Source organism: Mastigoproctus giganteus, chromosome 3 (genome assembly GCF_048544385.1).
Source record: "Mastigoproctus giganteus isolate SK-2022 chromosome 3, ASM4854438v1, whole genome shotgun sequence".
In the NCBI taxonomy this organism is placed as follows: Eukaryota; Metazoa; Arthropoda; class Arachnida; order Uropygi; family Thelyphonidae; genus Mastigoproctus; species Mastigoproctus giganteus.
In genome coordinates, this window is record NC_143577.1 from 27791717 (window position 1) to 27815814 (window position 24098).

The 24098-nt window shown below is 36.5% G+C and overlaps 1 protein-coding gene across 1 annotated transcript in view; it reads right to left on the bottom strand.

Annotated features, from left to right (window-relative positions):
• Nucleotides 1-24098, bottom strand: part of MED27 (mediator complex subunit 27) — a 51677-nt gene that overhangs the window by 21249 nt on the left and 6330 nt on the right. Inside the window, exons 3-4 of the mRNA XM_090370449.1 lie at nt 9766-9896; nt 3679-3772 (exon numbers count right to left, since the gene is read on the bottom strand). Coding sequence (XP_090226575.1) covers nt 3679-3772; nt 9766-9896 — 225 coding nt within the window. The remainder of the gene's footprint in view (nt 1-3678; nt 3773-9765; nt 9897-24098) is intronic.

Consider the following 24098-nt stretch of genomic DNA (forward strand, 5'->3'; position numbering starts at 1 on the left):
CATACTGAATTTCGTCACAGCTATTTATTGGTGGGTCAGGTTAAAGTGTTCTTTTCTGCTGGGATATTGACTGAATCCAATTTGCTGAATGAGCATTCATCAACAGATTAGGTTCAGTCGTCTGTCTATTCTACTGGGTGACTAGTGTTTGTTGGGGGGGCGGAATGTGACGAGTATATACATGTCTTAAGCTGTTATTTCTTATAGTGAAGATTTCCTGTGCATAAGCTGATAGCTGTTTATATTTGTCACTATCAGTAGCTCGTATTCTTCTCCTCTTGGTAACAGTCCTACTTTTGATATCAGTAAATTCCTGGGAAGGTCATAGTTGGTGCAAGTGTGAAGGACATATTCCCAAGACTTCTTGGGAACATGCTCCTGCATGAGGAGTGCAGGGTATCTGTCTGCCAAACCCAGTGAGTGGAGCTTCTGATTGAAGAGTCCATGATCAGTGATAATGTAGGTAACAATCAACCCTGGTGCAAACCAGGGAGATTTTCTCAAGTCTGAACTATTATCTAAGGAATGAATCTGTAGATTGCCCTGCCAAGTGTGGAGGCATCCCATCTGTTCTGTCATTCGCTGTTGTTTTTGAAAGATTTTTTTCATTTTCTTCTTTTATGTTATTTGCCAGATTTATTGTCACATTCAATATTGTAGCCAATATCTGCTTCCATAGATTATACATTAATCCTTCGTATATTACTTGAAGGGCACAGGCAGATGTGGTCCTGCATGCCTGAGTTATGGCCAACAATACTATCCTCTGCAAGGGCTTTAATTTTCTCCTGATCATGATTTTGTCTGATCTATGGTACCATACACCTGCCCCATAGGTGCACCTGCACCACAGGCAGGAATATACTTTTATAAAGTGATGTCAAGCCCTTCCCCATCAGTCCCCAGTCTGAGCAGGTGACTCTCCTTATCATACCAACAAACTTATCTACTTTACTTTTTAATGTACATGTGTTGTACAAATGTTAGCTTTTGATCTACAATGATGACAAGATACTTTCATTGCTTTGCATGAGACATTGGTTTGTTCTCTATTTTGATATTTGGAGATCTACTATCACTCAGTTTCTCTTTCATTAGTAGAGCCTTAGCTTTTCTAGATGAGATCCTCAGCTTATGTATTGACATCTGCTTTTGTTTCAAGTTGTCGGTGAGAGTCCGCTACCACCAAGAGAACCAGGTCATCAGCAAATCTGACAATTTGGTTAAGATCAAGCTCCTTCAGCAGAAACTTAACCATAACCAAGTTCCAACAGAAGGGGCCTAGCAAAGAACCCTGTGGACATCCCCTCTGTGATTCCTTACTGTAGCTAGTGTCATTAGTTCTCGCTCTAACTATTCTGTTGTGGAAATAGCTTCTTAATAGGCTGTAAAAGTTGGCTGGTAATTCCATATGAATAAATCTTCTGAGGATGCTTTCCCACGATAAGGTGTTAAAAGCACCCTCAACATCAATTGTGATTGCAACTATATTTTTTTCTTGACCTGTTTCAACTGTGGTGACTATTTTCTTTATAGCATTTCTATGCTTGTGTTTGCTTTATAGTCATGCTGAAATTGGGATGCCAGCCCAGCTTCTTGGTAGTATGGTGTAATCCTACTTAACAAGGCACCTCCGTAGCCAGGTGGGAAGGAGCAGCAGTGCGTAGCACACGCTTCTTAATTAGACCGGGGTTCGAGCCCGTCACCACCAAATACGGAGGATGCGGAAAGGTCAGGGAATGACCACCGCATATTCTCGGAGCAATATGGCCTTAGTTGCTAATGCTCCTAAAAAAAAAAAAAAATAACAAACCTACTCAACACCAGGTGTTCCAATATTTTGGCCATTAATGATTGTTATTTGTTAGTTATTTGGTTTTTAGGAGCATTAGCAACTAAGGCCATATTGCTCCGGGGATATGCGGTGGTCATTCCCTGACCTTTCCGCATCCTCCGTATTTGGTGGGCACGGGCTCAAACCCCGGTCTAATCAAGAAGCGTGTGCTACGCACTGCTGCTCCTGCCCACCTGGCTACGGAGGCACCCCATTAATGATAGTAAGGGTACTGTCCATCAGGATTTTACTGCTGAAGGTGGTCTGTCCAGTCCTTTAAATAGTAATTTAAATATTTCTTGGTGAGGCCATTTATTGTATAAATTAAGTACTATGTTTGAATAAAACTATTACCTTCTTCACAATTTCAGGTTCTAACAGATCCTGCCCTAGGCATTTCTTTTCTATCACCTTACTTGTTGCTATATGCAATTCTTCTAGCCTAAATGGTGGTACAAGCACATCATTTGTGTATGCTTCATTTTTCATTCTGATTTTTGTTTGCTGGAGTGTTTATTGCTTAGTGTCATCTGGAAATAGGTTGAATAGTAGCTGTTGTACTGTTTGATTCCAGGTATGTAGCACTTCCATCTGAGGCTACAATCAAGTTAGCAATCTGTCTTGGTAATTTTCAACAGATAATTTTGTAAATAATACCCCATGGATTTGAATTTCCCCCTGCCGTGACAAGATTTCTCCATGACTCTCTTTAACTTACTGATTCCATTAGTATACCTGTTCCTAATTTCCCTATATTTGTTTCTTAAAAACTCTCCCTTTGTGTAACAAATTAATAGCATCTCTTTGTGTGAATACTGATGGCCAGTCCACGACTGTAAAATGCTATAGCCATTCAAAGCTACAGGGAAATAAAAATATGCTACATTCAAATGTCCTTTACTTTAACAAAAACAAGTCTCTAAAAAAAACCTGTCATATGAGGGACTTTAAAAAAAGTTTGCAAATTGAATACAATTAGAGTAATTTAAATATTTCTACATATACAAATGATACAACTACATTTCTGTACATTATGTACAGAAAAGAGAATTTTTCAATGTATAAATATTTAATTTAAAAAATATTTTTCCTCTCTACATAACTCGAGTAACTGAAATTTCATAGCAAGAATTTAGATTGGTTTTCATATTTCTGTGTCTGGAAGCAAACAATCTAAAGCAAATTCAAGAATGAGTGACAAATATTTATAAGGAAAGTACCCTGATCATAACATAATAATCAGGTGATACAATATACTTAAAACATAGTCAGAAATCTACTGAAGACAATCCACCTCTGCTTGAGATTGGCTAATTAAAGCTTTAAATGAAGAGGAATGTTATTAACACTAAATATTAATTAAACAAAACAGGCAAAAAAAAAAGAAGTCCTCAGTTTAAAATTAATACTTTTCTAGAATGCTTACTATTACTATCTCAACTATGCTGTAATTTGAATAATTATCATGCTAGCAACCATGGTGGGGAGAGATCATTTGGACCCCTCATTTTAAAAAATTCTTTGTAACTAAATCCATTTCATTCATCCAGGCATAACTTACAATGACTTTCAATAACAATTTTCCCTCATTTTCTCAAAGAATGGGTGAAACCTCCATATGAAGTGAGAGTCAAATTGAGTTTCATTAACAAATTAAGTTGACCAATAGGCACCAACAGATTCTTTATGTACTTCATTAAATTATAAATGATTCAGTATCAGTATAGTTTTGCAGGTAATTCAAATTTAAATTAATCAGCACAATATATATACTGGTTCATAATACAAAAATTTAGCTTACCGTAAAATCACATACAAAAATTTTTAAAAAGAGTACTATTTACTTTTAATATTGCAGAGGAGCCACATGGTCGAAGAATTTCGATTGCCATATCAGGAAACTGTCTACTCAGCTCTGATGTAAAGGTATCAACATTTCTGTAAAAGTCAAGTAATATTACAATATTTTATAACAAACCGCGTAAAAGAAACCAATGAGAATTACAAAGTTTCGAAGCCGCATAATGTAATGAAGTCAAAATACAACTGCAATTTTCATTTGTCTATACTAGGTACTCAATCTCTTATTTCTCAAATAAGTTCATAATTTTTTGAATGGATAAATAAATAAGAGGCTAGTACATGATAAGGAAACACAGGCAGTGGATATGTGGAAATATCAAAATATATCTAGATATAACAAATAAGTTTAGTGCAACTAAAGAAAGAATCTATACATCTGTAATATTACTACGACACCAATCTATAATATGGCATGTTCTCACTGTATTAGGTTTTAATTGCTAATAACAGTGAAACCAAGACAGTTTCAAATAACAGAAATCTTGTATAATAGAAAACCAACTATTATATAGGTTTCAAATGCTTATATGGGTTTATTACTTAAAAATAAACAAAATTAATGAGTCATTTTAAAGAATTTTTATTAAATAAAAACTCTGTACTATGTGTAAAATGAATCATACATGTGATATGCCCTAAATTAATAAATTGGAATTCTACTCTTTCTTATCACATTTAATAAAATTATTTAAACTTAGTTACAAATGCATTTGTCAAGATACAATTTTAATATGTATACTTTCTTTAAAAAATTAAACTGCAAGACATTTTACAATTTCCAAAACATTATGATGGTTACTGCTAATTTTTTTAAATTCAAGTATGAGTAACAGAGCAAACTCTTATGAGACTAAAGTGCAAAATTCAGTTTTGGGGCCCCAGATTCATGGCCTTTTATAGGTTGTCAAAAGGAATTTTGTTGATCCCTTTGTGTCAGGTTCAAAGAAAGGCATCTTTTCATCCAGTATCAGTTCAGCAAAAGGTGAATTCAGGAAATGAGAATGTGATTACAGAGAAAATGAATAGTTAAGTAGTAGCAAATGATGCAAGACAGCAAGCTTATATACAGCATCAGCCATCACCTGTCCATCTCCTCCAAGAATTTGTCTAGATCTTCCTTAAAATTATTCAAACTACACACTTCCACAACACCAGATGGAAGTTTGTTCCAACAATCAACTACCCACTGACTAAAGGCAAATTTCTGCACATCTGTCCAGCAACCATAATTACTCAATTTAAATTTATATTAGTATTGGTAATGGCCACATGGTGCAAGAAAGCTTATGGCTTATGCTGCACCAGCAAAAAAAAAATAAAAAAATAAAAAATAATAATAATTAATAAAAGAAAAGGAAATTAAACCTATTATCCTATGTGCTTCCCTCACCCAAAGGTACTATCCAGATGACCTTTGAATTTCCCTAAACTGTTAGCCTCTACCACCCATGTAGGCAACTTATTCCAGTAATTTATAACTCGCTGGCTAAAATAAAACTTCCTGCAGTCCAATTTAAACATTTCCCCCCCGTAACTTGAATTTGTCCCCTAGTTCTAGCATCATTTATAATCTTGAAAATTTCATCCTAATTCATTTTACTGATGCCTCTCAGAGCCTTAAATACCTCAATCAAATTTCCTCTAAGGTGTCTAGTTTCCAAACTCTGCAACCCACATATTCGAAGTCTTTCTTCATAAGGATGCTCTTTTGCCGATCTCACTAGGCGAGTTACTCGTCTTTGCACCCTTTCAAGAAGCTCGATGTCTTTCTTTAGATGCGGTCTCCATACTTGAACACAGTATTCCAAGTGTGGTCTAACAAAAGCCTTACATAATGGGATTATCACATCCCTATCTCTACTTACAAAAGTTCAATAGATCATCGATAGGACACCATGGGCCTTCCTTGCAACCTGTTTACAATGCTCAGAGAATTTCATGTCTGACCGTATCGTAACACCCAAGTCCCTTTCCTCCAGTACTGGGTTTAGTTGAACTCCACCAAGTGAATAAGTTATTTTGGGATTACTGTTTCCCAGGTGTAATACCATACACTTTGTTGGATTAAAGCATAGTCTGACCATTCCTGAAGTCTATCTAGGTCTCTCTGAAGAAGCTCAGTTTGGCAGTGATCATTAACTACTCTACCAATTTTAACATAAACTGCAAATTTAGACATCATGCCCTCTATCCCTTCATCGATGTCGTTTATGAAAATTAAAAACAACAGTGGTATTAATACTGATCCTTGGGGAACCCCACTTCTTACATCAACCCAATCTGAGGAATAGCCATTTATCACAACCCTCTGCCTCCTGCCCTGAAGCCATCCTGCTATCCATCTAAGGATTTTCCCAGTGATTCCAACCTGTTCCAACTTATAAAGCAACCGCTCATGTGGGACTGAGTCAAAAGCTTTGCTGAAATCTAAATAAATAATGTCGAAATTATTCCCTAAATCCAGTTCGTGAGTGACCCTTTCAAAATAGCAAACCAGATTTGTTAAACATGATTTTCCCTTTACAAAACCATGCTGAGTATCCTTGAGAATTTCAATTCTATCCAAATGATCCTGAATTCCACCCTTGATCATTGCCTCCATGATTTTCCCTACCACTGAAGTCAGACTGACAGGTCGATAATTTCCCACTTCACTCTTAGAGCCACCCTTATGTATGGGAGATACATTGGAACTTTTCCAATCCAACAGAATCTCCCCAGAGTCTATTGATGCTCGCATAATTAGCCTCAATGGTTCAATGCACTCACTTGCTGCCTCCCTTAAGATTATAGGGTATATTCCATCAACTCCAGGAGCCTTACTGGCCTATAGGCTCAAAAGTTTTTTCATTAAATAATCTTGCGAAATTTCAATATCATTAATTACATATTTTTCAACTTCGCTCCCACAATTTCCCATTGCCACAAAAGGTTTTTCATTTGTAAATATCGATGCAAAATAACTGTTGAGTGCATCTGCAACAGCAGCTGGTGTATTTAAGACTATCCCCTTTCCCTTACCCGACATGTGGGCTATGTGAGCAAGAGGAAGGGTGCTATCAGCATTTAGTCCACTCAATCGATTCAAAGCTTTAAACACTCAATCAGATTTCCTCACAAGTTCCCTTGTTTCCAAACTGATCTTTCATAGTAAGAGTATCTCTCTTTGTTACCCTCACTAACCTTGTTACTCTTTTCTGTACCCATTCCAAAAATCCACATCCTTTCTAAAATGAGGCTTCCAGAGATGTACACAGTACTCAAGACATGGTCTAACAATTGCCTTATACAACAATTTATAGAAAAATAAGAGAAATTTACCTCAATTTACCACTCACAGCTCTGTTTTATTAATCAAATGTTATACAACAATATAAACACCTAAGTATTCCTATCAGAAAAATTCCTACATCATTGACAAAACCCATGATCCAAGCAGCTTTGATAACTGTCCAGTCAGCCAGTCTGCACTACTCAGAGAACTTTTGACTGTTAAATTATCCCCCACCCACCCCAAGGCCATACTCATTCGCCACTAACCAAAGTGTGGTACTATATCTACATTGGTATATTATTCTCAGTATGTTGGCATGTTATCATTACTCCATATGCAATACTTTGGACTTATCAATGTTAAACTTCAATTGCCACTTCTGAGCCCATCTGTATAATTTTTCTAGACCTTGTTGCAGTAGAATTCCCTGATTGCTTTGCCAACCTTCAAATCATCTACAAACTTAAACATTAAGTCTGGTATACCTTTATCAATATCATTAATAAATAATTAAAATAACAATTGGCAAGACATTGAACCCTGAGGAACTCCACTAATAACATTAGTCCAAGGAGAGCAATGCCCATTGATAACTCTGTCTTCTCCCACTCAACCATCCTTTTATCCATAGTAGTAACTTGCCCCTAATGCTGCACAAATTTTCCAGTTATTCTTCCTTGAATTTATTCAAGCTGTCAACTTCAACGACAGATGGAAGTTTGTTCCAGTAATCAACCACCTGCTGGCTAAAGGCAAACTTCCATATGTCTAGTCTGCAACTATCCTTCAATTTGAATTTGTGGCCCCTCTCTAAGCAAGAGGAAGAATCCCATGAGCACTGAGTTTGCTCAATCCATTCAAAGCCTTAAACATCTCGATCAGAACATCTCGCAGGTGCATAGTCTCCAGAAGCTGCAATTTGCCGACCTGAAGCCATTCTTGGTAAGAGTACCCCTTTGCTTCATTCACCAATCTTGTTATCCTTCTCTGTAATCATTCCAGCAGCTCTACATCCTCCCTACAATGAGACCTCCAGACCTGTATGAAGTACTCAAGGTGTGGCCTGACCATTGCCTTACACAATAGAATAATCATCTCCATATCCCTGCCAGAAAAATTTCTGTATATCATCGACATAACCTCATGAGCTGTCCTGGCAGCCTCTCTGCACTGCTCAGACCTCATATCTGACTGCACAATTACCCCCAAGTTTTTTTTCATTCTTCACTACCCTGAGTGTCAGGTCTGGCACTAGGATTGCCCAAGTGAGGCACTTGCTACGGGCACTGTCTAAAATAGTCACCGGGCCATTAATCAATTATGCTTTACATTTAACATTCAGCATTGAATTTATACTTCTCTGTACCCAAAATCTTTCTTTCTATTCATTTTAGAACTCAAAATTTTGAAAATACATCTAAATTTAGGAATTATTAATAACCTATTTTGTTAAGTGCTCTTGAATCTTAATGGTTTTTCAGAGTGAAAATTCTTTTCTGTGGAGGAGTGCGTAAATTTGTGAGAACTTTTAAGTCATTAGTAATTTTCTCCAGGTTAAACTCACAAACAAAATGCTACATGTGCTACTGCATATATATGCAGTTTTAAAATATAGTATGAATTAGGTGCCATTACAAGGTTTTGCCTCAGGCACCAAAAACGCTAACACCATTCCTACAAGAGTAAAGTACCAACTGTGTGGCACCAACTCCACACAGTTGGTACTTTACTCTTGGGTTACTGCTACCCATATACAGTACTTTGTATCTGTCAATGTTAAACTTTAATTGCCATTTCTAAGCCCATCTGCCAAAATTTTCTAGATGCTATCGCAGTAGCATATACTGTGATTACTGCCATTAATCATCCTGCCAACCTTTGTATCATCTGAAAACTTGGACATTAAGCCTGATATGCCTTCATCAATGTCATTGATAAATATAGAAAACACAATGGACCCAACGCCAAACTCTTAATAACATTAGTTCACAAAGAGCAGTGTCCATCGATTACCATTCTGTCTTATCCCACTCAACCATCCTTTATCCATAGCAGAAACTTGCCCTTAAATGCCACACTGTTGCAATTTGTACAGCAGTCTTTTATGTGCAACAGCATCAAAAGCTTTCCTGAAATCCAAGTATATGATATCAAAATTATTTTTTGTATCCAGTTCCTTTGTGACCACACTATAATATTCAATCAAACTGGTCAGACAAGATTTCCCCTTAACAAACCCATGCTGTATCTGGAGTATAACTGCAGCCTTGTGTAGATGATACTGCATTACTTTAACCAATGACTCCACTATATTCCCTGGAACAGAAGTTAAACCAATAGGTCTATAATTACTCATGTCCCTCTTTGATCCCCCCCCCCCTTTGTGAATTGGGGATACATTCGCACATTGCCAGTCTGTGGGTACCTCCCCGGAATTCAAGGATGATCTCAATTACAACTAAGGTTTGCTTAATTTCTTTGCTCCCTACCGTAATACAACTGGATAAATCCCATTTAACCCCCACGAATGGGATCTATCCAAAAAAAAACTTGGATAGACTTTGTACCAAAATAAGGATCCAAGTCAAGCAGAGATCAACTACAGCCAATAAATTATAACCATCTGCATTACATACACAGTGAAATGCAAATGGTCATAATCAAAAGGAAAGGTCAGCTGCCCACAGATTCTACTACTAATAAAAGTTTCAAACTGTATATTTACAATTAGGTTTGTTTTTTGCTTTTTTATTCAAAGCATACAATAACAAATTTAAATAAGAAATGAACCTACTGCTGTGAAACATTATGTCCATTATGTTGTGGCTTCCTTCCCCGTTTTGCAGTTAGCAACGGACTAATATTAGATCTTTTCAGAGAATTCTGTGTAAGAATGGCAGATGCATGACTTGTATGTTCATGTACCTTGAAAAACAAATTAAAACTGTCTTTAAATTAAGTGTTTAATTTCTCTTAATACATTAGCAATTTTTTTTTAAAAAAGTCAAATTTCGTTATAAATATTCTTTTTACATTAATTTCTCCAAACTCTCTCCTATCTATCACCAAAAAAAATTTTTAAATATTAGTAAAACCTGTATATAAATTTTTCTAAGGGCTATAGTGACAAACTGGTAAATCATAAAAGCAGTAAAAAAAGTTAATTATCTTACCTAGAGAACTTAAAAAAACAAAATTTATTGTACTTGTGAAGCCCTGTGCAACTGGTGGCACTATTAACCTGGCACCAGTTGAATAGGACTTCACAAAGTAGCCCGGAAAATATCTGTTGCACATTAATCGTTAATTAATAATTAAAAATCAGAATTTTTTTTTCTACCTTCTCAAATACAGTTCAACTTCAATAAAATACAGTTCAACTTTTACTGCAGCAGTTTATATAATTTTTTATGGTTTGCACACAGAAATTGCACACAAGAACCTGTCAAATGATCGACTACCATATTTGCTGCTGTTGTTGTTATTTGGTTTTTAGGAGCATTAGCAACTAAGGCCATATTGCTCTGGGGATATGCGGTGTTCACTCCCTGACCTTTTCGCATCCTCCATATTTGGTGGTCACAGGCTCGAACCCCGGTCTAATCAAGAAGCGCGTGCTATGCACTGCTGCTCCTGCCCACCTGGCTACGGAGGCGCCACCATATTTGCAACTTTTCAGGTGTTTTTTTGGACGGGTTGGTACCAATACAAATGCTTATACTGTTTGTTTAAGGTTTTGAAGTATGTTGAAATAAAGCACATTGCAGGAAGCAACATACTTCATTTAAAACTTCCTGCACTGTAATGTACACCAAATTTGAATTAAACCTGAAAGTGGAACTAATAGGATCAGTTACTGAATATAATTGGTCTTGCTATGAGAGTACTAATGTGCAGTCGAAGAATTTTGAGCTCGTGGGAACAGAAAAGTTATTTGGAAATTTTTGCCATATTTTTGATTAATTAACATATTAAATTGTGTTTGACAAATAGATTAATAGTCTTAGGCATGTTCAGTAGCTTATTTTTAAATTTAGCAAGTGATTTTGTAAATTATGACTTATCACTCATACCCAATATTGTATTGCTGTTTTGGCACGAATATCCTAACACATAACTAGTAGTTCAGTGGAATAGTACAGTCTAATTGTGATAAGTAGCTCAAAGGTTCTAATCACTTGCTAGGTATATTTTTTTTCCATTGTTTTTAGTTATGAAAATTTACTTTTTGGCAAGCACATAGCTAATTTAAAACTGCGATCATAACAGTATAGGGTCACATATATCTTGAACTTGTGTGTTGATAGTGCAAGGTATAACATAAAACTTGATAGCATAATACATATCATTGCATTTAGGAGTCTATTAGCTTTGTGTAGTATTGTCAATTAATTGATTAATTTTATTAATTTTCATTGTTGATCAATTAAATTGTATTTAAATGGAAATCATGCCCCAGACTATAGCAGCAAAGCAACAAACACAAAGTAGCAGGAATGCTGTGGCTTGAGGAGAACCGAAGGGGGTGATTCCCCTACAAATCATGGACTAACAAAATGTGCAACTCATGCAATGTTTGCCAATTTTTCTGGAACAGGATATAATACAGCCAAGGGGTATAATTACTCAATTTAATTTCTCCAAACTTTGTGTATGTCTTTGTGTGTGTTTGGTGCAGAGTGTGAAGAAATTGGGTACCAGCTCAGCATTCTGATGGGCATTTATGAGATTTTGAAGAGTAGGGTAGATGCTCTTAACGGAATTAAAATGGGGGCCCATCCAGCTCTCAGCTGCCCAACTTAACACCAAGGCTCATGCTTGTACATTAGGCAACACAGCAGCAATCTACAAGGCAGAATGCAATGGTCCCAAAGGAGGTGATTACTGTTGGTGACTCTATCACGGGAAATGGGAAATATGTTGTACAAGAAGGATAGATGAAACAGGACCAGGGTATGTTTGCCAGGGGCAAAAGTAGATGATGTTGTAGAGCAGATATCGTCTTTTAACAGCACAAAAGGTGATACTGTTGTACATGTTGGCACTAATGACATTAAGAGTAGATCTGATGACTTACTTAACAAGTATAGGGCAATGTTGGGAAAAGGTTGTGAGTTAGGATTGAATTTGAAAGTGTCTGCAATTCTGTCCAGACACAATAAGAGGGAGTAGACATTGATAACTTCGTCAATCAATTCAGCCCTGGAGAGAATGTGCTAGGCTCACGGGGTAGAACGTTTTCTCAGCGTCATCTGTGCTTGTTAACAAAAGAGACACTTTTAACAGGAATGGGATACACTTAAATAGGAGGGCAAGAATATTTGCAAATGGCAGTGATTGCATTTGCAAATATTTTGTGAAATATTTGCAAATGAAATATTCAATCAGAAAACTCCAAGTTTGGAGGGGGGATACACAGACTAATAGATTAACTAGAGCCACAGGCAGACGTGAATGTGATTCTCATACTGCTTCTATTGTAAAATGCTGCAGCCTGGAAAGCAAGGTATCGGAAGTTTCAGGCCCTGCTGTGGGTCATCATGGAACTAGTGAATACACAGGCTGTATAAGGGTAACTAAGAGTAAGAACATGTATATGTACACTTAATGCTAGGAGCATTGTAAATAAATTTGATGTATTTGAAGTACTGATTAAGTCATCAAATGCAGATATCATAGAGATAGCAGAAACATGGTGTCACTCAGACATAAGTGATGCTGAATTTGAATATGGGGAGTACAATGTATACATAGGAAGAACAGACAGGACAGGAGGGGTGGAGGTTTTGCTCTTAGTTAAAAAGCATATTAAATCTAAGGCAGTGCATCCAGTAAACATGGGTGACTCTTGATTTGGTTATCAGCAGTGATATATATGCATTAAGAATCAGCAGGTAAAAGACCCACTGAGTGGCAATGATCACAGTGTACTAATGTGGAATTTAATTAAAGACATAACTACTGTCAAGGGTAAAGGGAAAGGCTTTTACTTTTGTAAGGGTGACTACAGTAGTCTCAGACAGTTTTTGAGTTTTATGTTCCATATCCTAATTTTATATTCTATTAAATAATTCTATTTAAGTTACACTGGTTGGCAATTTCCTCTGTGAAATAATTGACAGATTCTCGTAGGAAATATGTTCAAAAACTCAAATTTGTGCTTAAAAAGTTCTCATCACCCTCAGTTTTCAAATATCATTTGTTAATGACCGAAAACCAAGACCTGTGGTTGGTTTAATCATCTTTACCATCCATTTTATCTATTTTTAGAACATTTGGGAGATTTCAAGAGCATTCAGGAGCTTTCTAAAACTTTCGAGAATGTTCTGGGATGCTCTAGAACAGAATTTTTTTTTAACAAAATTTTTTTTTATTAAAATTTTTTTAACAAATTTTAACAAAAAAAAATGGAATTTTTTTTAACAAAATGAAAGTGAATATAAGCACCGCATTTACAACAAATACATAATTGAAATGTATTCGCGGGCTGTGTAAAATTGGTTCGGGGGCCGGATGCAGCCCGCGGGCTGCCAGTTTGAGACCACTGCTCTAGAATACAGGCAACCCTCGGATAACACGGTACTTCTACAACACGGTTTTGCTCTAACATGATTGATAAATTGCGACAATCCTCGCACAACACGGTACTTCTACAACAAGGTTTCGCTCTAACACAGTTTGAGAATTGCTGGAAATTGTGCATAACACGGTATTTTTGAGCTTTTGTGCTGGGAAAACCCTGCTCCATATTATGTTAGATGCAATTTTCAATGTTTCCATTCCTTTTTGTGAATCCCTGCTGTTGACTCGCTAGTTGTTATCATAGCCTTCATGATATTTTTCTAAAGCACATTTCTGGAGGTGACTACCATAAAACAATAAAAACAATTTGCACTTTCTAGTTTATTGGTCTTTTCTGTTAGTGTAATCAATTATAAACAGGTAGTAAACTTGATCTTCTTGCATTTGCTATAGTACCGATAGCTGGAATTCTGTGGTTTCTCACGTTATTATGGTGAAATGTGTTTCCCCTTCCATGAAATATTCAATCATATAAAAAAACAAATAAATTTTAAGAAACTCGTTACTCCATATCTTGTTTGTTGCAACTTGTGCATGCTGTGTTCTTTGTTATTAATTGCTTATCATTTTTACTGTTTTAAATTTTACAACCAAAAGAAAAAAAAGTCAGTGAACATAAATATCAATTAGTATGTACACATCACAGTATGCATTAATTAAGCTATGTATGTAAGCGTAAATGTATTTTTATTTTGCTAACTGGAAAATATTCTTCCGATTTTCATGTATCATTTAAAGTGGGAGTCCACTGTATTTTGTAGGGAGATCCCTGAGTTAGGTTCTGTGCTATTGAATTTGTGCTTGTTTGAGACCATAAAAAATAATTGACTTCGAAGAGTGCAGTTCGTGACTTTTCAAGAGATCAGAAGGTACACGAAATCTAGATGCTGCAGAACAGATTGTGCTTAGCAGCGATGAAGAGGAAGAAAATTAAATGAGGATACATTATCCCACATAAGTATCACAGTTTGTAAGGGAAGATGTTTGTTCAGTTATTACTATTTAAGTTACAACTATTATAAAAATAAAGTTAAAATATTAAATTATTACTACTATAAAAATTAAGTTTCTGATAGTTATAAAAAAAATGGTGTATTTTTGTTAGCTTTTGGAACGTAACCCCCCTTTTTGTACTGGCTCTTAGTCCGGTATAACACAGTTTCACATTACGTGAGATTTTGTAGGAACCAAACTAAAGTTTTATATGAGAGTTACCTATATTGCTGTGTGGAAGGTTGGGATGTTTCTGGAAGGTTCTAGAACTTTCGACAGAGCTCTCTACAAACACTGTGAACCTTCTGGAAACTTCTCTATCAGTATATATATACGAGTGGGTTCTACTCCAGCATTTTCGTATTTCAAAAAGTTTGTTTCAGGGAGAGAGTGGTGAACAAAGTGAACAAGTGTTTTAGTGAATTAGTGTTTGTAAACAAGTGTGCATAAGTGAACTGTGTTTAAATTAGAAATAAAAATCTAAAATTTCTTAATTGTGTTCTTATGTGTGCGTACCTCAACCATACAAAAAATATGTCGCGTTCTTGCTGAAATAAGCCTGATAGTTTTTGCTATGTTTGTGAAGAAGTGGTATTAAAATTACAGTGGAAGCTACTGTCACAACTTGTGAGAAAATGAACTCCTATGAACTCCATTTTGGATGTAAGATCAAGTAAAGTATGGGCACCAAAGATTTCCTGTAGCTCATGTTCATGGACATTAATAGACTGGCTTAGATAGAGGTAGTCAAAAATCAATGCCTTTTCCTATTCCAGTGATATGGAGGGAACCTCGAGACCTCATAAATGATTGTTACTTTTGTATGACCAATATTTCTGTTTTTCTGGGAAATCCAAGCATAAAGTAAAGCAGTGTTTCTCAATCTTTTTACTCTCGTGGCACATTTTCCAAAGAAGAAAAATTTCGCGGCACACCTACGTAGTCATAGAAGAAGAAATTTCTAAATTAAATAAATAGAACGAAAAATAATATTAACAATTTTTTTTATTTATACTTATATTATATCTGTGTTATGCAAACAATTCTTACAACCAAAATAAAATATAAAAATTATTAAATAAATAATTACAAAAAGAAAATATGTACGCCTTCAACAAAGCTTTAAATTATTCAAATATTTGATAGAAATCAAATGAATTTTTATTTAAAAAATTATAGTCAATGTGAAATATGTGATTGACGATGTTTTGTTATTTCTGCTATATCAGGTCTTATTTCAGACAGAGCAACTCGCAGGTCATCTTCGACATTTTCCAATCTTGATCGTTTTTTTATTTTTCATGTTAGTGAGAGTTGAAAATCCTAACTCACATAAATACGACGTAGAAAATTGGAGTAAAATATTTATTGCTCTTTTAGATAACTTTGGATATTCATCTCTGACTGAAATCCAAAAAGTATCCAAATGAAATTCCGAATATTTGATTTTTAATGTTCAATCGGATGAAAGGGAAATCAGTTCTTCCTCTTCTTCAAGACAAAGATTCCAGTTTGATGTATCATTAATAAAAGGACTTCGAATCCAGTCATATTTTTCCGATTTAATAGATGGAAAATATGTTTTTATTGCCTTTTGAAGCAATTCCAAATGGTTTTTCACCACTGGTGCAAGAAAATTTCTCATCTGTTCAGGAATCTTAGGAAACATAGCTAAATTATTTTCATCAAGTTTATTCATCCACAAGCATAATTTTTTATCAAAAGCAATTAACTTATCTGTTGACGTTAAGATATTTTTGTTTCGCCCTTGTAAACTAGTATTTAAAATATTAAGATGTGCAAATATATGTTCTATGTAAGCCAGTTTTGCACACCACAATTCATTCTTAAAACAATCATAAAATTTTTGTATTTTCATACGATTCTTTTGTTTTCCTGATGTATTTATTTCATTTTTAAAAAATGTACAAAGTTCTGCTCGCAATTCAAATACACGGGCTAAAACTTTTCCTCTAGAAAGCCAACGAATATCATTATGTAGTAATAAACAATTGTAGTTAGATTCCATGCTGTCGCATAATTCTTTGAAAATTCGTGATTTTAAAGGTCTGCTTTTAATATAGTTAATTTTTATTACGTCATCTAGTACAATGCTTAATTCTGTCGGGAGAGTTTTGCCTACTAATGCTTCTTGATGAATAATGCAATGTGTAGAAATAAGATTTGAATTTTTTTGTTTTGCAAACGCCAAAAAACCTTTTTCAGGTCCGATCATCGATGCAGCACCATCTGTACAAATGCCTGTACAAAAATTCCATGATAACTTTGTCTTTTCGAAAAAGTTATCTACACAATTAAATATTTCCCTTCCTGTCGTTCTTCCTGGCAATTCTTGACAAAATAAAAATTGGTTCATAATTAAATCTCTGTTAATGAATCGAACAAATCCCATTAATTGTGCTTTCCCGCTAATATCTGTTGACTCATCTATTTGCAGAGCAAAAATTTGACCATCAAGTTTTTGTTGAACATTTTCTACTATATTTTCCAACATATCGATTATTCTTCGACTTATAGTATCGTTGTTGGAAAGAGGAATTTTATTTATTTCAGCTTCTGAATCTTTGCCAAACATACATTTCACCCTTATACGACAAGCAGGACCGATCAACGTTTCTCCAATCGAATGAGGTTTCCCTTTTTGTGCAATAATTTGCGCTACTTCATAGGAGGCAATTTGTGCTTTGTCAGACACTTTTATTGTGTTTTCCAATTTTTGTATTTGTTTGGCACTATTTGTCATTAATCGTTCAAAATACCTTTTGTCTTTAGACATCAAATTTCGATGAACTTTTTCCATATGGCGTTTTAGCTTGCTAGGAACCATTGCACTGTTTGCTTTTTTATGTCCACATACAACACATAAAGGTAAGGGGAAATTTATGTCCCCTGTCCACGTAAAACCAAAATTTAAGTAATCTTCATTATATATCTTGTACTAATTTTCGATCTTTTTGGCTGAGATTCATCGGCGCTGGTATTGTTCATATTATCACTATTTTCAATGGATATATTTGTATCTGCTGCAGAACTACTGTTGCCGACATCAATAGTTTTGTTTTTATTTAAAAATTTTCGTATATCCATTTTCAGTTTTTTCTAATAAACAAAAAACGGTTTTGTAGAATAACCCTAAATTATTTACTTTACAACACAAACACAGTTTAATATGACAATATTAATACGATATATATAAACACATAATACGCTGCATGCCTACGCGTACAACTCCCAGAAACTAGAGAGAGAGAGAGAGAGACTAGAGATGGGATCCCTTATTTTGACTTAATGAGGTAATTCAGGGGCGCTGCGCACTTATACAGTATCGCGTCAGTCCGATTCACGTGGTCTGCGGGCGACAGATAATTGGTCTTTATTCAAATAGTGTTGGCGCCTGAACTGCAGACGCCCCTGTATTCGGATATGTCAATTTCAATTCGTCATAAAAAGATCCTTCGTGTACTTTATTCTTATTAATGGTATTGTACGTACCATTAATGGTAATACTTATTAATGGTATTGTATGTACTGTATATTCGGACAATGATGTTAAAATAAAAACGACGCTAGTTTTTTTTTTAAGATTTCGCGGCACACTTGGAAAATTTTGCGGCACACTAATGTGACGTGGCACACCCTTTGAGAAACACTGAAGTAAAGTATCCCAACATACCTTCTCATATAAGGCTGGTTCCTCACAATGATATAATGCCAGTTTCAAAGCCACCAGAAACTTATGGACTTGACTCTGATTCAGGATCGGAAAAGGAGTCTCCAGAATATGCAGAACCCAGAACGAGTACAGAACCAGACTTTCCAACTCTTGATACTATAAAGCTGTAGCTAATCATTAAGGCAGAATTGAACAATTTGGACCTCTCCAAAACCAGGGCTCAATTACTGGGATCACAGCTTCAGCAGTGGAACCTTCTTGAAAAGAGTGTCAAGGTGTCTTTTTATAGGAAGAGGCAATCTAACATAATGACTTATTACTCAAATGAGGGTGGCTTGGTTTATTGTAACGATGTCCAGGAATTAATGAAAGAGTTACAACTGGAGCACGTGACCAAGCAGTGGAGACTTTCAACTGACATTCACCTGATTTTCATCTGACATAAATAATCTGGAGTTCATCTGACATCATAAATGAATGTCAGATGAACCAACTGAGACATGGGGCAGAGAAGTGCATTTGATGCATATAAATTATTAGGTGATACAGAAGCCTATGGTAGATATAAATTAGTCAGCAATCAAGTCACAGAGGAGGTTAGGCTAGCTGAGGCAGATTATGAGAAGTTTCTGGCAAAGAATGTCAAGAAAAGCAGTAAAGACTTTTATGCTTATATTAACAGAAGGAAGGGACTGAATCATATTGGGCCACTTGATTTTGATAACTTTGCTCAGGTGGCTGACAAACCGAATAGATATTTTGCATCTACATTCACACAAGAGAAATTCTTTATGGGAGGAGATGTCACACATTTGTCAAACTCTAACAGGGAGCTAAATGACTTTGTGATAACTGAAAGGAAGTGGAAGAAAAATTATTGAAGCTGAACATGAAAAAAGGCACCTGGGATGGATGGGATTTATCCAACTATATTAAGGGAGGCAGCAAAGGGGTGAGCAAACTATTAGCCATAATTATGAGAGCATCCCTGGATTCAGAGGAGGTCCCTATTGACTGGAAATGTGCAAATGTATCCTCAATTCATAAAGGGGGATCAAAGGGTGACATGGGTAATTACAGACCTGTCAGCTTAACACCAGTTCCTGGGAAAAACAATGGGGGTCACTGGTTAAGGAAGTAATGCCAGACCATCTGGACAGGAATGCAATTATACTGCTGTCACAGCATGGATTTGTTAAAGGACAGTCTTGTCTAACCAATCTGAAAGGTTACTATGATGAAATGACCAAGGAACTGGATGCAAAAAATAATTTTGATATCATATACCTGATTTCAGGAAGGATTTTGTACATAAAAGACTGCTGTATAAACTGGAGCAATGTGGCATTAACGGCAAGTTACTGCAATGGATAAAGGGATGGTTAAGTAGAAAAAGACAGAGTGATTATCAGTGCCGTTCCCCAGGGTTCAGTGCTAGGCCCATTGTTGTTTTCAATATTTATTAATGATATTGATGAAGGTATATCAGGCTTAATGTCAAAGTTTGCAGATCATACAAATGTCGATAAATGACAGTAATGACGATAAGCTACAGCAACAAGATTTAGAAAAGTAAGGTTGATGGGCTGAGAAATAGCGGTTAAAGTTTAACCTGACAAATAGTAGTAGTAGTAGTAGTGGCATGTGATGCAAGAAAGCAAGTGTATGAGCTTATGCAGCATCAGCCAAAAAAAAAAAAAAAAAAAAAAAATCACACCATTCCCTCCAAATGCCTGTCCAGTTCCTCCTTAAATTTATTCAACCTATCAACTTCCACAACGACAGATGGAAGTTTGTTCCAGCAATTAACCACCCGCTGGCTAAAGGCAAATTTCCGCACATCTATTCTACATCTGCCCTTTCGTAATTTGAATTTATGCCCCCTTAGGTTCGTAATCTGAACAAGTGGAAGGATCCCATCAGAATTCAGCGTGCTGAACCCATTCAAGGCCTTATACACCTCAATCAGATCACCGCACAGGTGCCTAGTCTCCAGCCACTGCAATTTGCAGAACTTAAGCCTCTCTTGATAAGAGGATCCCTTCATTCCCCTCACCAACCTTGTTGCCCTTCTCTGTACACGCTCAAGTAAATCTACATCCTTCCTAAAATGAGGCCTCCAGACCTGTACGCAGTACTCAAGGCATGGCCTGACCATTGCCTTATACAGAGGGATAATTACCTCCTTTTCCCTGCTAGCAAAATTCCTATATATAAATGTAAGGTATTGCATATGGATAGCAGTAGTCAGAGTAACTTATCAACTGTGTGGCACTACTCAGAGTAATAGAAAATGAAAAAGAACTGGGATAATTGTGCAGTCAGATATGAAATTCTCTGAGCAGTACAGATGTGTTGCCAGGACAGCTCATGGGGTTTTGTCAATGATACACAGAAACTTTGCTAGTAGAGATAAGGTGATTATCCCTTTGTTACAAGGCCATGGTTAGGCCACATCTAGAGTACCGTATACAGGTCTGGAGACCTCGCTTTAGGAAAGATGTAGATCTGCTGCTGGAATGGTGCAGAAAAGAGAAACCAGATTGGTGAAGGAAACAAAAGGGTGCTCTTATCTAGAAAGGCTACAGATCTGCGAACTGCAGCTTCTTGAGACTAGGCACCTGGGGGTAATCTGATTGAAGTGTTTAAGGCCTTGAATGGGTTGAGTAAGCTGAATGTGAATAGCATTCTTTCTCTTGCTGAGACTACACACATGACAGGACATAAATTTAAAGTTGAGGAAGGATGGTTGCAGGACAGATGTGTGGAAGTTTGCCTTCAGCCAGCAAGTGGTTGATTGTGGGAATAGACTTTCATCTGTTGTTGTCAAAGTGGATGGTTTGGATAAATTCAAGGAAGAACTAGACAAATTCTCAGAATGTAAGGATGAGTGAAGTGTGTGTTTTTTTTTTTTTTTTTTTTTTTTGGCTGATGCTATATAAGGTTGCCTTCTTGCATCATTTGCCACTACTACTACTGATATATACAGGGTGTCTCAAAAATATTGGTACAAACATTTAGGGGAGGTAGGTAACATCTAAAGGAATGTGAATCGCATAGGAACCCATAACCGGAACTGTCACCGTAAGTCGGTAGATGGCGCTGTTCATCAGTTAGCGAGAGGGAAAATTTCAGGTTTACTCATTCAAGCAGTACTCGCTGCACGAAGAGCATGCATCGATATACGAACTGTGAGCTGGCAGACATGCACCTAGTGTATGGATTAGCAGAGGGCAATGGACGAGCCGCTCAACGAATTTATGGAGAACGCTTCCCAGACATGTGCATCAAAATTTGTGCGATTATGAGTCATTTAGAGGTAACAGGAGTAGTGTGGGCAGACCACGTTCAACACGAACTCCCGCCATGGAAGAAAGTGTGTTGAATGCCATCCAGATAATCCTACTACCAGCACACGTGCCATTGCCTCAGAAGTGTCTCATTGTAGTGCACAGCATGTCTGGCACCACGATTCCTTACACCCCTTTCATCTCCAAAGGATTCAGTTACTACTCCCCCAAGATCATCCTGCATGTGTGGCTTTTGCACAGTGGTTTCTCCAAGAAAGTGTTCAAGACTTGAATTTTCCAGCCTATGTTTTGTTCACGGATGAGGCTTATTTCACTCGGGAAGGCTTATTCAATCAGCACAATGCTCATGTGTGGGCTCACGACAACCCACACGGTGTGCGCCCCCATGCAGCACAACATTGCTTCGCGATAAATGTGTGGGCAGGTATGGTCGGTGACTGCTTAGTCAGCCCATACCTGTTACCATCCCGCATGAACTCCGCTAAATATCGGATCTTTCTTGAACAAGTTCTACCAGGGTTACTTGATGATGTTCCAGCAAATGTGAGATGCAACATTTGATTTCAACATGACGGGGCGCCTGCCCATTATGGAAGGTGTGTTTGTGACCATTTGAACAGGCGTTTTGGGCGTCGATGGATTGGCCATGGTGGACCCATTGCCTGGCCCCCACACTCACCTGATTTATCGACCCTTGATTTCTTTCTGTGGGGGAAGCCCTCAAATCTATCGTGTATGAATCGCCAATGGAGACGGAAATGGATCTCGTGGCGAGACTCGTCTGCGCTGCTACTGTCAAAGAAACTCCAGGTGTGTTCGACCATGTCCGCAAATCCATGCTGCGTCGGTGTCACGCATGCATCACGTCTCGTGGTGGAACCTTCGAGCATCTGTTGTAACATCATGAAATGCATCCATCTCGTCTTCCACTGTTAATATTATGTCAAATAAATGTTTGCCACTAATTACTGTCTTGTGTCATTTCTGCTTCTTGTGCCTCTGCTACCACTTTCCCGTGACGTTTCCTGTTATGGGTTTCTATGCGATTCACATTCCTGTAGATGTTACCTACCTCCCCTAAACATTTGTACCAATATTTTTGAGACACCCTGTATAATAAGCTAGAATACATGCACATTTGAATTTTGTGTACTTAAGTCTTTTAAACTCAGAAACAGAAGAGTCTAATGAACCAATGTTTCTATATTATGTCCAAAACATTGTTTTTGCAATTTTCTGCCAAATTAATACAATTTTTTTTAAAATAAAAGATGTAAAACACATATTTAAAAATTTCATATTTTTTTAATTAAAACTTAAAAAAGTACATATAATAAGTATCACAATCCACTAAGAGAAGATGAAATATTGGTTTTGTTCAAGCAGGTCACCTGTTGGGTGACCTGCTACCATTTTTTCTACACTTTAGGGTGCTATCACTGCCAGTGAGAGAGATGTTAAATATTAACATCTTTTTCACCAGCAGCAATAAACCTTATGGCCTTCAGGAAACCTCCCCCCCATATCATAATTGATTAAACCACCCAAAAATATATATGATAATAACTGTAATCATCCAAATGAAAATAGGCTTTATCAGGCTAGAACATTTATCTCAGAGAGTATTATGCATGCATCTTAAATTTTCACTCAAGGCACACTGTTATTGAAACTTCACTAGACATTTTCCAGGTGCTTTGACTTTCCACAGTTTATCTTCAATAAAATCATTTACTTGTGGTTATGTTAATAATCATTCACAATATCTTTCTGGGGAAAAACACTAAAATGTGAGAAATGGTTGTATTATTTGGTATAGGTCTGTTTGGATATTTATTACTGAATGTGTCTTGGTGCTGCAAAAATGACTTGGATGAAAAGTAACAACCAAGCTTCTACATTTAGACAAAAGTTTTATGGATGTGAGTTTGGTTGGTGTGTGTTTCCCATCTGTCTAATGCTTATTAGGAGTTAAAAGGTTTTATGATAACCAAAGAGAAGCTGTAAGCAACTCACTGAATAAAAGTGAATAAAGTAACTACAGAAAATATTTTAAAAGCAGCATCAACAAAAATGGTGAAACTTCTACCTATAATACTGAGAGCATTCTCAGTTTAGGGCAGGTCTCTACACATTGGAGATGTGCAAATGTATCTCCTATTCATAAAGGTAGGTGGTTCAAAGAATGAAGTAAGAATTTACAGACCTGTATGTTTGACTTTTCTGCCAGGGGAGAATAACAGAGTCAAGAGTAATGCACAGAACATCTTAATAGGAGTGGACCTATAACACAATCATAACTTGGGTAAAGGGAGGTCATTCCTAGCTAATCTGATTAGCTACAAGGTCATCGCAAAGGAACCAGACTCAATGAATAATCCTGACATCATATATACTGAGATTTCAGTAAGGCCTTTGATACTTTTCCAAATGAATGAAATTCACACCGAGACCAGATGAGCAACAAATCATGAGCCCACTATATCACAGAAAAGGATCTATGTTATGTTGGGCTGAATTATTTATGGCAGCTAATGCCAAGAGGTA